Source organism: Asparagus officinalis, chromosome 7 (genome assembly GCF_001876935.1).
Source record: "Asparagus officinalis chromosome 7, Aspof.V1, whole genome shotgun sequence".
NCBI lineage: Eukaryota > Viridiplantae > Streptophyta > Magnoliopsida > Asparagales > Asparagaceae > Asparagus > Asparagus officinalis.
In genome coordinates this window covers 5961723-5981147 of record NC_033800.1, presented here as the reverse complement: position 1 = coordinate 5981147, position 19425 = coordinate 5961723, and the positions used below count along the sequence as shown (strand labels likewise).

Below are 19425 nucleotides of genomic sequence, written 5' to 3'. Positions count from 1 at the left end.
GCGATCGCATCTAGCAAAGTTCACTGTTATTTTTGCCGAATGAACGTGGTTGACTTTTCTCATTGCAGCAGTGGAGACGTTTTGTCAATCATAAATACTCAATAATGTAGCATCCTTCCATAAAAGTCAACGAGCTCCAGATCTCATCAAAAGAACTACCGTATATTAAATGACGACTGATTGAAAACATATTTTGCCCACCAACCGTCCTAAAAACGTTAGATGCTCTGAACTAGATTCAAGCTAACAGGCGGTTTTCTAGCAAAAACTTTCTGTGCTTTTAACAAAACAATATGATTGTTTGAGCAAAATAATACGTCCCAATTCTCTTATAAGACATATTTCAACCCCGGAGGTTTCAAACAATCAAATGAGCTAACTTTCATGTCACTTGACATAATGGCACTCTTACAGCAGGCTGAAGAGAACTGTATCCATCATAAATAGAAAACTTGAATAATGTAATTCCCCACACAATATTTTACAAACCTTCCAAGATAAACAGAATCCTACCATACAATTCATTCATTTACAACATGAAAAAGATAAAAAGTGAAAGATAAAAAAGAAGCAACTGCAGTGCAACTACCAACCTTCCAAAAATGGCTGTAATGTTACTACATGCTCAATATGTTATTTCTCAATAAATAGTTGTTCTAGGGACTTCAATCTCTGAGAACTGTTATTATTACCCGAGGATGCCTCACAAAAAATCTGCATAAACCTCGGCTCAAGAGACGAGCTTACAAAATTTGGGGAAGAGTGGGATGGCTCCAGCCTGCAAAACCCCATACACTTCAAATGCCTGCAGTCAGAAAGCTATATAGAATAAAATAAAAAACTTGAAAAAATAGATATCAAGATATCAAGAGAAGTTTCTGTCTATAAACTCTAGTTTCATATTTAAGGTTTCGGAATAGTTGGCACCTGAACAACGAAGGGAAAAAAAATCTGCATGTTCGTCATTCTGACTGCAAGATTCTGAAGTAAACTAAAATGAATCAATCAAATGAATAGAGCAACTCAAAAATTTCTGTACATGGCATATGCTTTGGCTGTAGTAATTAAAAAGCCAGCACTTGAAGTTTACAAGCTTTCCTCAGATACCTGCAATAATAACCGAGAAAAACATTCATTAAAGTGGAATCAATAATACTATAATAATAACGTAAAAACCTAGTTGCCTGTTTTTGCCACTTGACAAATTCTAAGGGCTCTAACATTTAGTAATTAATAATAATTTTTTTCCATCATCTCATCTTAATCCACTACCCAACACATCTTGGAAAACCCTATTCTTCAGCTACCAATTTCCAATAAATAATTCATTTTGTTCTCTCTTTCCAAAAAAAGCTTAGTATTATCCTCTTTCTTCACCCAAAAGCCTAATATCCATACAAGGATATTAATTCAGCCCTGTGCATCACACAAGTAAGAACTAGTTATGAGTAAAATGGCAACATAACCAAAGATATTATGCGACATCAGCACTGATGACATATATTAGACAGCTGCTTTATATTTATATAAATAAAAAAAACAGTAACGTTGGCAAAGGCAGTCCACTTTGGCCAACAGATAATCTTAATAGGAAGACCTGCTTATAGCTCACCCTATGGATATTATAGTGATTTACCCAAACAAAGAAAACAAAAGCATTTCATAAAAGGGGAAAGAAAAAAGAAAAGCAGAAAAGTAAATGAAAGAAATGACTTTGTTATTTCCCCCTATTCTTGTGTTCTCTTTCCTATATAACTGCTGATGAAACCAGGCTCTTACTCATGAGTCAAGACTCAAGACCTTTGTTTCCTAGTCTAACGGGTACATATTTCTCCACACTTCAGTTTAGAATAAGATCATGACGATTACCTTATGGTATCATTCATGTTTGGCTCCACATATTTTGGCTTGCTTTCCTTGAAAAACTCACAAGCTTTCTAGGTAACAAAGCCTTAAATCTGCAGAAGACTGTCCACTGTTTGTGTGTTTGTTTGCCACAAAATCCAATCTAATATAACTCGGATGACAATAATATTAAGCTCCAGGATCATTCAACAGCTTAAGTATGCCACGCATCTGGAGATAAGGATTCTCTAATAGCTTTTCATTGTTGCTCTAGATTGTAGAAACACATCAAAATGTTAGCACACTAAATCCTCAGTCAAGCTGGAGTAAGAATGTCGAAACATAAGAATGCTCCCTTACCTGTTGTGCTTTGATTATAAGACTTTGAAGCATGCGCTGGTACTTCTCAGGTTGTTCCGTCATCATTCTCTGTGACAGCAAAGAACACGTAAATGTTAAGGTACGATAAGATGGGAGCAGAAACTTCATGTATGAGAAAAATATAATGGCATACCTTTAAAAGGAAAGCTGAAGAATAGTAAGCCACCCTCGAGTCTGTATCATCTAACAGTCCCTGGCATGTCTCAGATGGGCATCAAGTTAAGGCTTCAGCAAGGCGTAGGAATTTTATATTAACCTAGTATGGGGCCCACATGGTCAGTGAACAAATTGCCCATATTGTGAGCCACTGGCCAGTGAACCAAATTCCCCTTATTAATTGATTCTAATGTAAATTGAGAAACCATTTGTGATCTATGACTGATCTTTTCATGTATTGTTCAGATGAATCAGCCACAGTAAATCCATAGATTCAAAAAAAGAAAAAAAGCTAGTGCTCCTCAATAATATATCACAAGAATATCTCATCCCTCTCTGCATGAGAGCCACCCAAGCTAGGGATAATTATAAATTTATAATCGTTTTGTAGACATTGAAGTGTAAATCTATACTTTATAGTTACAATTTGAATTAGATTTGTGTAGGCAACCAAAAGCATTTATATTTATGACTGATCTTGTCATGTCTTATTTAGATGAATCAGCCACAGTAGATCCATATATCAAGAAAATATAAGGTAATGCTCCTCCGTAATATACCACAAAGATATCTCCCCGTCCACATGACATCCACCCAAACTAGAGATAACTATAATATCTAATGAAACATTGGAGCATGTCTACAATTACCATTTGAATTAGATTTGAGTAACACGAACAAAAGCATTTATATTTATCTTTTTAGATGTGTCATACGGTCTAGCAAATATCTTACAGGTTAATTTTGTATTTCAGTCCACCAAAGCGTCATATGTACTATCATAATAACCATAATTTACTGAATATTTCGGTGAAAATTTCCTAATGTTCCATCAATACCTACAATTGAGTTACCTAAAAATAACATACATTTACTTACTAAGTTCATTTCAGCCCAAACATGTAACATTGGATGTGCATTTTTACTACTAAATGACATTTCACAGATGGGTACACAAAGTACCTGAAAAACTCCTCTCCTTCAACTTCCAGAAACGCATTTGAATCAACACTGCATTTACCAATCAAAAGCAAGAGAAGTGCTGCTCGAATATCTGATGTAGCACCAGGAAGATTTCCTCCTCCTTTGCTGCCGACAGCAACATCTAGTGCAATGTCATCGGTTGCTGCACCAGCAAGTTGTATTAATGGCCAATAGAACAATGACTCAGGAACACGGGCCACTAACTGCATTGGAACCATAGCATGTCCTCGTAGAAGCAATGCCGCCATTGATGCAGTTTCATAAACTAGACTGGACTGATCCTTTCCTGGCAACTCGTCTCTATAGACATTCTTCGTCTCTTGAGGGGTTTGTGGCATTGATGTGCATTCGCTCTTGTAACTTTCACTGGTCCCAAACTGTTTAGCGTGACATTTGAAGTTCTCAAGAGGCATTCCATTTGGAGATTGTAGCCTCAGACATAATTGAGAAAATAAAATGTCACACATCTGCAGAGACGGTATCCAAATTAGATAAAGGATACAGTGACCCAGAACTCTATTACATAAATGCTGTCAAGTTCAAGTATTTGCGTATAGAAACAATAATTAAAGTGAGTTATATGCAAATAATGGTTTCTGCACTCTTCATACACTAGGGCACTGATTAGTTACTCAGGAAAATGGAAATAACTATTGACAAAATAAAGTGAAAACCAATTATTAGCATTGGTCAACTATCTTAATCATTGAATTAAAATGTCAATGAAATATTAGAAGTGCAAACTCAGCTTTACAGTTAAACACTTTAATCACAACAATTTCCAATCAACAGCTTTAATGAGATTGTTATGGGTAAATAAAAGCAGTTATGTAGGAAGCGTTCATCTCATAGCTTGATTTTCCAACTAAATCATGTTATGAGGTATTCTAATAAGAGTCAGAAGAAGCTAGTAGAGATTATTTCAACTAGAGAAGAAAAGGTTAAATGTTAAAAGATACATCAAAATATACCTTTAAGATATTGATACGATCAGTCTCGTTCCTTTGAACTACAAGAGACAAAGCGCAGCTCATTATGTCCACAACTGCATTTGCTTTCTCCAAACGGTTTTCACTATGGCCGAAACATACAGTATCCCCATGGCTTGTACTCTGTAGCTCGCGCTCATCTAACAGCAGTTTCAAACGCATGAGAAGTTTATCCAAAACAAAGAGAAATCCCCATCTGATGTAGTTGTGTTTTGACTTCAAAAGCCCATAGAGTAAACTAATAGACAATGGAACTGAAGAAGATGTTAAGTCCTGACTGCCAGCTTCTCCAATTTGTTCCTGAAATTTTCTAATATTCCCCCATATACTTCTATTTCTATCTTCACTTATTTCTAAAAGAAGCAACTCGGTTAGCCAAATATACCCATTATGGTGATAAGCAGCCGTATCTGAGTGAAGAAGAGAGTGCAAAGTAGCCCAAGAAAGGCGAACTCTCATGCCATCAGTTTCTCCCAGCCTTTCTTCGATGCTATTAAAAGAAGTGTATGATTTTGTTATCTGAATCATATATGAGAACTCTTTATCTAAACGAGTGAATGAACTTATCGTAGCATCAAGTTTCCTTGTGACCTTGTCCAAGAGCTACACCACAAAAAATTGTTGTTAGATAAACTATTTACAACAAAAGCAAGAATAGCATCTATGTATTAATTTTCAGATTATCTATCACACAATCAAAATTTGTATGTTTATTATGACATTTCGCTAATATTTAATCTTCTACATGCCATAATGAAGGAGGAAAGTACTGATTAGAAGGGATAGGAAAAGGACATAAGAAGAAATGAAGCGCTGCACTATTTTCTCGTAACTGCATAGTTATTGACCAGGTAATGCAAAATGAAGAAAACAAATTCTTTCAAGGTAAAACATCACATTTTGTACTAAAGGATACCTAAGCATCAAACTATCCTGACACTCTAAGAAATTGTAAAATAAACTTCTCACCAACCTTTCCTAAATACCAAATTGTATCAGGATACTAGAACACATTATAGGTAACAGGAGATAATAATATATATCATGATGTATACCACATTGAGGTAAAGAATAAAACAAATACCATAGATGTAAAAATCAAAATAAACTAAGAGGGAAGGGTGCTAAACAGATCTAATGTTTTGTTTTTGGATCATTGTATTCGTACCATAAGTAGACAACTTCAAAAACAGTACCTGCTTATTTTTTAAAGGACCAACATGATAATCTTATAGTCACATACTATCATTTTATACTTCAGTTATTCCCACTTAACATCCATAATCAGATAAATTATAATGATTTTGAATATTTCAGATTACCAGATCTAGTCGTTCATAGTTTGTTGATCTAGACATAGCAGCAGAAATTGGCCTTCTTAGAATCTCCCCAATGCCTTCCACACCATGCTTCACAGCAATGTAAAAGGCTTCAGGCGCATCTGCGAGACTAAGCATGGCAGCAACAAGTTGAGTCTCTTCATATGTATAAGCAGAGACACCAGAAGCCAAGCAAGTTTCATTGATCAGATGTACCACATAGTCGAAAAGAACCAGAAACAGATTTCTCTTTTCTTCCTTTGAGTTAGCCTGTGAATACTGCACAGCCAAGCAAAGAAGTCTCAAAATCTCGATGATAATGTTGTTTCAGCTGGTCCAATCCTTTATGATCAGACAAATTTAATAACCTTTTGAAGCATGAGAAAAATAAACCACGGTATAAAGAAGGCATGTTAAGCAAATAATCTTAGAGCTTGCAACCTGAGCTGTTAATTATTAAACACATATGACCCATGCACATGCCACAAATTCTTTAGCAAGAAGGCAGATCTTCATGAGAAGAATATCACGAACTCCTTTTAAGGAGAACAGGTTCTGAAGTTTGAGGTATTACGATACTTATAGTTCAGAAAATTGATTAATTTAAGAAAATTAATAAAATAACATCATATTTATGTAAAAGAAGGAAAATAATGTCGTGTTTATGTAAAAGGAGGTGTTCATTACAAACCTCTAGGCAAATGAAGTCAATTCCTCCAAGAATTTCAACTTGTTCAGCAAGAAATATAGGATCATCAGAAAGAGCTTCCACAGTTTCATTTGGAACCCGATAAAACATATTTGTCAACACGCAAATGAGCCTGCAATGAACTATTTCTGCCCATGAGTGTTTTCGGCTGATTTCCAGAAGGCTCTTAATAACCTGTATATCAAAGATAAAAAAGAACATAAGAAGTAAGATGATGCTCACACAACAACATAGGCATGTGATGCAGGACAAGGAAGTTACAAAATGTTGCAGTTGAGATTAGAAAAATTTATTATGATTTCAATTTTAGTCAGGATCACATAATTTAATCAGGATTGAATTTGTTAGGATTTGTTATTTGATATTATCTGTCATTAGGATTTAATTTGTTATAAGGATTTTATTTTAGCCCATAAATATGGTTGTACTTCTTGGGGAGGAGAAAGTTTATGAAAGTACATTCATATTCAGTAAAACAAATCCTAATAGCAAATAAAATCCTAACTGACAAATAACCTCAAATAACATATCCTGTGAAAATAACAAATTCAATTCTAACTAAATAACAAATTTTCAACCCTAATTAAATTTACCTCATCCTAACTAAAACTAAATCATCACAAATTTCCAAATCTCAATAGCAACAATCTGAAACTATTTTGTCCTGCATCAACATGCCTGTTGAAGTTTGAAATCATAATACAAATGTATATGCCAATCGGTCTAGAAAGTTCACTTAGATAAATCTTATCAAACAAAATAGATAAATAAAATATTAGACCGACTACAGAGGTATATAAACATATCTAGAATAATGAAATAGCAGTTAAATAATTGCTCACCCTTATGTCAAGCCCATCCAATCTGGTGCGCAAAATTTTTCCTCCATCACAAACAAAATAAAACAAACAGCTAAGAGCAGAGGCCCACACAATTTCCTCTTGTTCTTCTGTCTACAAAAGTTGATGAAGATTAATCAAGGTCAAAAGAACTGTGATGGAGAAGAGAAAAGCTTTTTTTTCTTTTTCAAAAATATGGAAATACAGACAATATATCTGAGTGAAATCTAAAGGATAAATGACACATTAATCAGACACCACTATACCAAAGGACTAAAAGACAGACTACAGCAAAAAAGCAAATTTTTTTCCAGCAAATAAAATTATGACCCTCTTCTAACTTAATTAATAATTTCTTATCAAGTGTAGTTACATGCAACAAAGAAGTATACACTTCCTAGCAAAATAGCTGAATGTTCTTCCACACTAAGGAAAGCTTGTTAGATGGAAGCCCTGACAACACGAGTAGATAAAAATGCTAACAACAGTTCAAAATTGATGACAGATAAAGTCACGAAGAAAGAATATTTATGTACAGTAATTAACTAATTAGTTGCATGTAAAGAGTGGTCTCACTTCTTGATGAAAGATGAATGCAAGAATCCAGAAAAGAGTCATGCTGCTAAAAAAAAATGAACCATGCCACCGTTGTTAAACCTTAGCATTACAGACCTTATATGTTCACCCGCCATTACAACCAAATAAAACAGTAGAGTGCCACGTCTTTTCCCTTTTTGTGTGAGAATGCACGTCTGTTAGTCTAACAACTACCAAGACCTAACTTAATTAACACAAAATGCCTTAATACAATTACCTGAACAAGAAACCAAAGAATCTCAAAAAGAATCGCTAATAGCCACGATTCAAACTTATCAATAGCAGAAGCCATTCTTTGCTGCATTGTGGACTCCAGATTTGTTTTTATTGGTGGTATTGGCTGTTCTGCATCATTCAAAACAGATTCCTGAAGAGATTCGTCTTCTTCAATTGTTAAAGAATCTTCATGTAATACAGGTTCCAGTAATTGTGCATGAACACCTAGGTTTAGAATCAAGTCAAAAGCCCGAACTCTGGAAGCCACTTTTTGTGAACCAAGAATGTCCTGAAAGAAAAATAACAAAGTAAGAAATCTTGGCTATATCTGCCCCCAACAAAGTCATGATGCAAAATTTAGCACCTCCAACATTGAAAGAGCAAGAGGAGCAGCAGCGCCTGGATCCATCATATACCTACAAAAGCAAACTATAAGCTTGAATTGATTCATTTCATTACCAGACTCCAAAGGTTAGGCAGACAAATATGCGGACAAGCAGGGAATCATCAAATTCTAATTTTAATACAATAGGCCTGTCAGAAGTACCTGAATGTTCACCCTGCAACAGACTCCCTTCCATTTCATGTAAAGGAGCGTTTTGTTTTCTTTTGGGTTGGGTATATAGCACAAATATATAGATTAAGTAATATTTTCGTGACTTCAATCTGTTTTTAGTGAGAGATTTTCATTTCCTGCCTTCATTGATGAAATTTAAAATAAGTATCATGTGCTTCACTTTTATAGGAAGGCATGCATTTAGCAATAGATGATAAAAGCTGTTTATCACAAGTAGAAACATGTTTGCGTTTAGAACCCTGACAAGAATTGGGCCTGCAGGTACAGATAATAAGACCACAAAACATACAAATTCATTAATCAGTCTCTCCTGGCTGAAGCATTGCAGTCAAAACTTATGCTCTGCAGGCAATCAGTTGGCAGTTCCAAGTTAGCAAGCCAGGTAACAATAGAATCATTTCTTGGCAATTTTAAAGAGTTGATAGAGTGATTTAGGAGGCATGAGATCAATGGAAGCGTGATGCCAAAATAGGGCTGCTTTTAAGAATAATGGAAATAAGTCTGTGTGTTGGAACCCAGTAGGAATGTCAAAGAACCTGAGAGAAGGTACAAGTATAGGAGAAGTTTTGCAAGTTGGTACAACTTTGATGAGCCTCTATACACTGAAAGACAATAATGATTGAGGAAGTATTAGTAAGCATGGAGCTATGAGCAATTCAGCAATACATCAGTCCGAATAGCAAATTTATCAAAACGTGGCTTAATATCCAAGAAAGTTTCAGCATGTCGTATTTAGTTATATTGCAAATATTATTGATCTGGTGTTTCTCATTTAACAAGAAAGTCATGATGAAAGATTCTTTACAATGGGAATCACCTAAAATATGCATAACAAAAACATAAGTGTCAATGATTAAATGAAACAGAAAAAACGAGATAATCAGATTAACTCTAAATTACAGACAGATGTTCCCATGAAAAAAAAAGCCAACAACAGCTAAAACCATTAGCGAGCATAAAAGACTTGCAAGAAGTTTAATTACGATAAATAAGTTTTTTTAAAAGAACTGGATCAATTGAGCATACATGTCAATGACAAGTTTAACAAGGACACTGACGGCAACATCTGTAGGAGGACGTCTGCTGAGATTTGTTAATGGTGATGATGCAGTATGAATATTCACATTTGATGAAGAGGATTCAGAGCAAACTTCAGCAATGACTTCACTAATTTCAGCAGGGTTCAATCGCAATGGTTGCTGCTCACTGATATATGTTAAAAATAATAATAAGTGAGGGGAGAAATAAAACATCAAAAAAAAAGCTTTACCTAGTAAGAACTGGAAGAATCCTGGTAAGCACATTTAAAAACTATCTAAACAAGTGATGCAAAGGACAGAACCTCCAATTAGAAGTATACATACGATTACTCCTTAAAGTTTTAGAATAATCATCAAAAAGCTAGAATAATGTTCAAATGATTGATGGCTTAAAAATAATTGCAAGTAGACACATGCATAAAAAAATCTGCACAACTATTTGTGATAATGTTAAACATATGATGATTAAATGTATGTTAGAACATATTGTTATGATTTTGCAAAAGGATCGACATTAACTATTCAACATTATAGAGTAACTAAACAGATCTAAGCTAATCACAATTTTATACAAATGGGTTTTTTCCATATTAGTCCCTCAATTTTTTCATAACTAGTTCCCACAAATCATTGAAATTGCTATTAGGTGTCCCAATTCTTAAGTTAAATTAGCCCCTTAATAACTGAAATTGCTACTAGACCTCCTACTTCTTAAGTTATTTTGAAATTAATCCCTCCAATTGAGAGTAAATGTAGAAATTTGAGAGATCAATTTGAGAAAACTTATGCGAATCGGGGGACCTAAACGCAATTTTGATGATTTCAGGGTTTAATTTAAAATAACTTAAGAATCGGCAAACCTAACAGCAATTTCAATTATTTGAAGGACTAACTTTAAAAGATGAAAGATTTTAAGGGGCTATAATTGAAAAAACCCAATACAAATTAGTAATTTGATTGTCTTTTCCACTAAAGTAGTATTTTATGTATAAGTAAAAGTAAATAAATATCTCAAACGTCTAAATGTTAAAGAGAAATGTATGATAAAACATTTGTCCAGAAAATGTCCAACAAGTTTCCCAACTTAGAAATTATATCATATAATTATATAATTATGAAAATGTTTGAGGAGTATCCTGCACATATCGGAGGAGTGGTCGAGGAAATGTCTGTCTGACATGAGTGTTGTTGGCATTCTGACACTGGCATTCTGACACAAGTACAACTTCACTACTAAAGTAACCATGCTGTGCAGGTAACAAGTTCTTTGCATAATTGGAAGAACTATATTAAGAAAAAGGTTTGGAATCTCAGTATTGGTTCCAGTTTCAATTGCACTAGTTGGTATCAACATCACGAGGTTCAGGGATTGCGATATTATGGATTATGAAATAAGTTGAATTGCAAGTTCCCCAGTCATTCATTTATTATTATTATTATTTATACAACACTGTCTAATCAACTCTTGGTACTATAAACCTCAGATTTCCTCGTCTAGTCATTATTGATCAAGATAAGCTTAGTCAAATTGCTGGAATCTGCTGCTCTGACCTTTCAATGGACAAGCAACACGCTTACCCTGGATATGACATGACCTATACCTCAACTCTGATTATGACATCAATGATTATTACAATAGAAATCATATTATCCATTGGCATTTGTCATACAATTTAATATCTTTCTTGCCAAAGATGTAGCAACACTTTCCTCTTCTAGGTGAACATATATCAATTTATTGTTGGTAGTTTGGGACAGTAAATTACAGGAACTTTGATACTCTACAAAATAGTGTGGGTTAGGTGGTTCCGCATTAAGCATTAGTGTTTATTACCTAAATTTCTAATCAAAATGGTGCAGTGCAGCCAGTGTTATCGAGGCGCAAGGCGCAATGCGGGACGCAAAGGTCCCTTACGCGCACCATGCGCAAGGCGCACAACAAGGCGCGCGCCTCACTAACTGAGGCGCATAACTCAAATTAATATTTACCAACATCATAAGACAGAAACATATAAGCAACATATTAGTTACCTACATCCAAAATTATGAGAATATCAACTTAAATCATCAATTATGCTAACTGAATTTTTAAAGTAACAAAAAAGATACAAGAAACATGTATTTAAATCATCAAATTAAGTGATTAACAATTATGAGCATATGTTTATAAATTGTCACATAAAAAGACTAAGAAATATAATTAACAAACATGACTGTTTATAATTTTCTAGTTAGTATTCTTAATTGATATTTGCTACTTAGCTTGAAAAGATGAGAAAGAGTATGTTACATAACGCAGGTGTGAGGCGCACGTGAGGCGCGCGCGAGGCGCACGTGAGGCGCGCGCGAGGCGCACGCGAGGCGCGAGCGAGGCGCACGCGAGGCGCACGCGAGGCGCGCGCCTCGCTGCGTGCAGCGCCCCGCCTCGCGTGCAGGGCGCATTTCGCCCAGGCTGAAGCGCCCCGCGCCCGGGGCGCGCGCCTCAATAACACTGAGTGCAGCTACAAAGAATGATCAAGTTGAGAAGCAAATATTAAAGGGGAAAAAATCTTCAATTAGCAAACAGTCACAAAATTTCCAACCAAAATGGTGCAGTGCAGCTATGGAGAATGACGGAGTTGAGAAGCTCAAAAACTACATTTTGTGACTGTTTGCTAGTTGAAGATTTTTCCCTTTAATGTCCCAAATCAAAGGTTTGAAATTTGAGTCTCTCATATTATATAAGATGAAGAGTTAAGATCAGATTCATTTCAAGCTTAAAAAGGAAGCATGCTAACTATACAATAAATTAAAATGATTACCAACGGATATTACAGTTACTACATTGTGATTATATAATAGTATAATACCATATCGCCTTCAGAAATCTGCATCACTGGTTAGCCCTTTAGAACTTTGTTCAATTTGGGAAGAAAACCCAACCCAAAGTACGAGGATAATGGTTGTTTGGTTCCATGAAATCCTCAACATATTGTAGAACCCCTTATAACTTCACATGTTATAGAGAACTACTTTTTCTTCACTAGAATAGGTATAGACTGATGCGAGCAGGTTTCAAACCTCATTCAGCTTGCACATGCTAAAAAGCTTTACCACTATACCACATAGGCACTCATTATGGAAAACTATTGAACCAGGATATGATGAATTTTTTTATCATAAGTCACAATGTCTCGTAAGTCCCCATAAACGGTAAAAAGGAGAAATGATGTTTATTTTCAGTCTCAAGTACAGGCTAACGCAAGCACAAGTTTTTGATGAGTATTAAAGCAAAAAAGATGGTTGCCATAAACTTTGCAGTACCTGTAGTGTCTATACTGAAAGAGAGGGCGGGCTCGTGGTTGATAAGTGCTCACTGGTACAGTCGTCCTGAAGAAATGTTTTAAAATTGGTCATATAGAGAAAATAAAGCATCATACATGCAACACATATGGCACCACTGTGTTACAGCAAACATTTATAAGCATCAAAATATATGCATGTATTTTTAGTAAACTATTAGCATTGTAAAATTTAAAATGCAGAGAAACAAGCAACAATTTATCAAACCTATTCTTGAATGATGTTAAAATAGGATGTAATATCCCAACTCAACGCATTTCAGGGAAATTTGTGCAGAGAGATAGGCATCAAAGATAACATTATACTTGAACTAAGTTGTGCATCTCTTAGGATCAAAAGGATGACTTGTTTATGCATCTGAATAGGAAACATAAACATTCTGTACAGAGGTTTTAAAGAAACGAAGGTTACAAGGCAAAAGCTAGATTGTGGGTCACTGACAGTGTGTTACTAGCAAGCATCATTACCAAGGTTCCAAGTTACACCCTAGTAATTAAAGGCATATAGCTAGGGGTGCAAACAGTCTGGATGTGGTTCGGACATGAGACTTAGCATATCCATATCCGCTTTCCTAAAACGGATACAGACACAGTTTTCTTCGGTAAAAAAGTTATAACCATATCCACAAAAAGCAAAAATGGATATGGTTCGGACATTAGAGAGGCAATAACATCAGTGGTTGTGGTGGTGGAGGTGGAGATGATGGAGGTGGGGATGGTGGTGGTGGAGGTGGAGGAGGCGATGAGAATACAGGCGGATGTGAAAATGGTGGTGGTGGAGATGGCGATGGTGGTGATGGAAGATATTAGAGAGGTGATAATACCGGTAGTTGTGGTGGTGGAGATGGAGATGACGGAGGTGGAGATGGTGGTGGAGGAGATGGAGGCGGCGGTGAGAATTACAGGAAGAGGTGAAGATGGCGGTGGTGGACATGGCGGTGGCAGTGATGGAGGAGAGGGAGCGGTGGTGGAGGAGATGGAGGAGGTCAGAGAGGGGGAGAGGTAATAAGGTAATTCCACATTCATGGTTAGTCTAACACCAACCATGGTGTAGGGTTTTTAACATATAAGCTGATGGAAGGACTTCATCAACATATTAAGGTAATGTGGGGGACTAATATCAAAATATGAAGATTTGGGGAACTAATGTCAAAATACCTATGATTTAAGGGAATAATATTCTTAAAAAAACAATTAAAAAATATAACAAAGCTAACACAATAGCACATATTAACTTCACTAGACCAGATGCCTAATGGATAAGGCTAGATAAAGAAAGTGTAAGGAAACACTGTAATAAAATAATAATATATTAAAAGCAGGGTGTGCTCCATAATGTCAAATCAGTAGACGGCTCTTTCTTAGGCAAGATTCCTTTTTAAATACAATCATCACGTGGTGGGAATTGCTTCAGAAATCATGCGGATGGAGCCAATATCCTGACTCAGATCCGGTTTTCTTGAGTAAAACCGGATCCACATATGTTTTAAAATTGAAAATGGAGACCCAAATCAGGATCTGGATCTGATCAGTTTGCAATTTTATCAACCAAATCCATAACAAATTCGGATGCAGTTCGGATCAGTCGATAGAAATCCGAACCGTTTTGCACCCCTACATATAGAAAACAGAGGTAATACTCTGTCAAGGTCCTTAAAAAGATACAGACTGCAAACAGGGAAGAGCTAAATAAAGCAAACCAAGAAGGAAAAAAAGAAAAATAAAGGGAAAACATAGCAGAAGGAAAAATGGGGGGAAAACAAAGAAAACTTACCAGGTTTGTTGAGGACCAGGTTTCAAGCGTTTAGAGGCGGTAATTGCTTTTAAATGGCTGTGAGAGGATGCAAAATTAGATGCCATTGTAGCCATTGAAGGCTGCAACAGTTGGTCAATATCACATAAATCTTGATTTCCAGTATGTTTCCAAGACTGATCTTTTGCTTTTGCCTCCACATCTCCTACAAGAAGAGCAGCAGCACCCACTTCCAGAAAGCCATGTGACCGGACATCTTGGGGTCTCATAATACCGTCACTGGGATGACAAAGAAATCAAGTGAACATTTACCAACTTTGGAGCAAATTAATACTTCTTACCAATTGACATTTAAAATCTGAAAGTCTAAAAAAGGCAATAAATTCAGACACCACTTTACTATGCAAAGAGAGACAGAAACCTGAGAGCTACCTTTCTCTTGCGGAAAATGAAGAATCAATAGACCATCTCCATGTGAGGAGGTCAACAGAAATGTTCCTATTACTATCTCCTTCTTCAACATTGTCAAGACTAGAAAGGCTTAAAGCTGATTGAACCGGTCCTTCTTTCCTTTGTGGAGATTCCCTGCTACTGACTACTTCTGGGCTTAAATGGGAAGTAACAGACCTGCTCAGAAAAGATGATAGTGTCGGAAGCAACTGCTTCATAGAAGCTGAGCCGCCAGAGTGGCCTGATGGTTGGAAGGATAGTTTAGGAATATGGCGTGCCACCAAGGATCGAACATAACATAATGACTTGACAAGTGAAGGAGAAGCAAAATTAGATGCATGCAAAGAAGGGGATAAAGCATTTGATGTAACTGATGATGTCCCAGGTTGTTGACTTAATGACTTGGACCATAATGATACTCTTGGATTGGCTATAGAATCACACTCAATAATTGAGTTTGCGCAAAAATGATCAATCTGTCGCAATATCTGCACCTTTGGTACATATCTGCAAGTAAGAAAGCGATCTGATATCATATTTAACATTGTAGAAAGAAACACTTCTCTTCCTTCACCCCCCCCCCCCCCCCCCGGCCCAAAAAAAAACCCAAACACACCCAAAAATTTAAAAATTAAAAATCCAGCATTTTCATTATGATTGTTGTATAAAATATTATCACTTAAACTCCAATCAAATCTTGGAAAGCACTGTGAAATAACTTACCGAAGAAGATACTTTTTTAACAATGCCACGCACCTTGGGACCACTGCTGGGCTGATCCAAAATACAACAAACATTAGAAAAATGTTTCAAATATGCCGTGTTTGCACTGGTTACTTAATGAAAAAGAAGTGTAAAAGATGTATTTCATTCACCAGCATAAACCATTACTCTGACCATAATGGAAGTATATTCTAAATGAGATAAGAAAAGGGTTTTTAACTCTTGTTGAGGAAACTATTAATTCATTAATTCTAGTTCTCCTTCTATAGAAAGCAAGACAAGTAGGCACAAGGGATCATGGTGCTTCGGTTTCTGCACTTAAGGTTTTGATAAGATTATAAAAATGTTAGAATGCAACTTCGCTATCAGGAGTATCAGACATCTCTATTAGCAGAGCAAATTAGATTCTTCAACCAGAGATTATTTCTTTTTCCAACTTGGAAATTAAGGAACAGATTCTACTTTGAATGGTTGGTGGTACGCAAAGGATTATTAAGCAGAATCAGACTGCTAGCTGGGTTCTTAGGAGCATTCACAATGGTTATTTAACAGATGCATGCATTTGTGAACATGTGTACAGATCAGACATGAATAGACATCTGAAAATGCGTACACCAAAAGTCTAATAATATAATATTTCATGTTTTAAAACATGTATGCCACACTCTGATCTGAGTCATTCAGAAAACAAAAGGCAAACTACCTTAATTAAAAACTCAAAACATAATTTCAATTATACAACTCATCAAGGATCAAACTTTGTTAAAATCATAGTGCCAGTCCTAAACACTACAAATAAGTCACGTAGAATAGACCATCTCGAAACATACGTCATGAAAAGCTTCCCAAGAAAGCCACGATAGGCCATGTCATTGAATGATCCACATGGGTTATTCATTCATACAAGGATAAACCTTGCCTAGTCTCTGGGAGAGTGAGTTGTTTGGACGGTACATAAGGGTTTAAACAGATGTTGTAACATTGACACACAATCAAATGTAGTTTAAACCCACTTGAATTGGGTCTATGCAATCTAGTTATTATGCAGTTAAGCCATTCCAATAGGCCTATGTGGGCTATGCACGCGCACAGGCCAGTTACTCAGGTGTCTAAGTGTTCCCCCGTGCACCGTTTCTGCTTATTATAGTTCTTTCTTCTTCCTCCTCTTCTATTCTTCTGTACATGTTTCTTAGTTGAGGTGGGGCTGACATCGCAGTGTGATCATGTGGATCTGACAATGAGTCGGGGCTAAGTTTACTGTTTTCTCTGTTTCTTTACTAAATTTAAGCTGAAATTATAGCATTTGATGAATAGGAGAGAACATTTCACCAATTGAGTTCTAGAGAACTATTAATGTGCACCAGTCTAAAAAGAACCATCAAAGTGGTAGCCCTCACACCAAAAAAGATGGATTATTAATGACTAAAAGAATATCAGTAATCTAAGTTTTGAAGAAAAACAAGATAATTTGCAGAATAGTAGTGGGCTAAAATACCAAATTGGCCTAAATAGTGCCACCTCTTTACCACTTTTGCCTAAAAAGTGACACCAGCGACAATTTAACCTAAAAAGCAACAAATCAGCAACAAATAAACCTTTCCGGTCACCCGTAGCAATTTTAAGCAAGAAAAATAAAAGATTTTTATATATACCCTTCAAATTTCTCATATTTTCTGATTTAACCCCTCAAGTTTTAAAATTTATAAAAAGAAATCCTCTCTTCCTCCCTTCCCACCATCTTTTCTCTCATCCTTCTTGTCATCTCTTTCATTCTTTTTTTCCCCAATCGTCACCATTCTCTCTCCTTTCTTCCAAATATCCTCACTCTTTAAGAAATTGGTTTTTTAATGAATGGAGGATGAAAGAGGAGTAGGAAGCAAGGAGGAAGAGAGAGTGCAAGAAAAGAAGAAACGAATGAGGTTAAGATTTGTGGTGGAACGTTTAATTTTGGGTGTTGGGAGTGGGTGAAGCAAGTAGGAAGAGAGAGTGAGAGAAAGGAAGATGAGAAGAAGGAAGAGGGATTTGGAGAGAGGAGGAGATGTTGGGGATTTGGAGTAAAAAAGATTGGAGGAGATGAGGGAAATTAGAAAGTAAGTGTGATGATCCATGAAATAAGATAGGAGAGGGAGTGAGGGAGGAGGGAATGTCAGGGTATAAGAAGAATAAGGGAACGGAGAAGATGGTGGAAAAGAGGAAGAAGATAGCAAAAAAAAGAGGATGTTTTTTTCACAAATTTCAGGAATTTAGGGAAAGGAGATGGATAAATTTAAAAATCATGAGAGATTGAGTGGTCTATATATAAAATTTCTTTATTTTTTGCTAAAAAATAACTCTGGTGACTAGAAAAGTCTATTTGTCATCGATTTGTTACTTTTTAGGTTAAATTATCGTCAATGTCACTTTTTAAGCCAAAGTGGTAAAGGTTGTCACTATTTAGGCCGTTCAATCTGGTATTTTAGCCAATAGTATTGGTTAAAGAAACATAGATGCAACACACTAAAGATGGGTAGCATGAAGATAAGAAGAGATAGAGACCAATGAGATTATAGCGTTTGGGAAAAAACTATAAAACACCTTCTATCTCTTTCTGCAAGTGCATGATCGATGAGTACATTGTAGGCCATATCTGTGGTTGATGGGTTTGCTAAATAATCCTGCAGCAAAAGCTAATATGATATCAGATAGTAAAATGACATAAAAACTAAAATACACGAAAGAAGTAACAAGTGCTAAAAGGTAATGAAGATGAAATCGGAAAAAAACAAGAAAAGAAGGCTATGCTTAAAATGAATGGAATTAGCGATGCAAAACAGATACGAATAAGAGAGAGAAAGAGAGAGAGAAATGGGTATGCTTGGTAGCAAGCACAAGTTTTTGTGCTTGGTAGTGAGGTGGTATATTCCCCTCCACTCATTGAAATCGGGGCCCACATTTACATGGATTGGGGAATGGTTGGGAATTGGAATGAGTGGATGGGAATATGGCACCTCACTACCAAGCATAAAATTTGTGCTTGATACATATCATACTCATTTTTCTCATAGATTTTAATGAGTGGAGAGGGATGTGTCACCTCACTACTAAGCACAAAAACTTGTGTTTGATACCAAGTATAAAAACTTATGCTTGATACTGTAATGACCGTAAATTTCTAATGCGAGTTTAAATAATTTTCTGGAATTTAAATATTAAATATTATTTTTCTAAAAGAGTATTTGTATTTTTCCAATTTCTCTAGAATTTTCAATGATTTAAAAATACGGTATTATGTTATTTTAATAGTTTTGCTAATTATAAATTTAATTGTTTTGGTAAAATTTTTAAATAAATAGTAAATTATTCATCAATATATATATACTATATATAGCAAACTTATGTACAACTTTAAGCTGCGACTAACAAAAAATCTGTCCACCGAACAAACTTGTGCTCAACTTTAACGTGCGATAGCAAAAAATCTGTTCCACCCGGAGTCACGATATTCGCTATTTTTTTTCCCTCCCCGA

The 19425-nt window shown here is 35.8% G+C and overlaps 1 protein-coding gene across 1 annotated transcript in view; it reads right to left on the bottom strand.

Annotated features, from left to right (window-relative positions):
• The window catches only part of LOC109849498, a 22464-nt gene continuing 3452 nt past the window's right edge, over positions 414-19425 (bottom strand). The window contains 18 exon segments of the mRNA XM_020419342.1: positions 414-805; positions 928-1107; positions 1870-2115; positions 2206-2274; positions 2360-2420; positions 3346-3833; positions 4338-4958; positions 5678-5953; positions 6366-6557; positions 7226-7336; positions 8037-8324; positions 8400-8451; positions 9639-9818; positions 12956-13021; positions 14768-15025; positions 15179-15703; positions 15920-15970; positions 18494-18573. Of these exon segments, the coding sequence (XP_020274931.1) occupies positions 2035-2115; positions 2206-2274; positions 2360-2420; positions 3346-3833; positions 4338-4958; positions 5678-5953; positions 6366-6557; positions 7226-7336; positions 8037-8324; positions 8400-8451; positions 9639-9818; positions 12956-13021; positions 14768-15025; positions 15179-15703; positions 15920-15970; positions 18494-18573 (3399 nt within the window). The 3' untranslated portion in view covers positions 414-805; positions 928-1107; positions 1870-2034.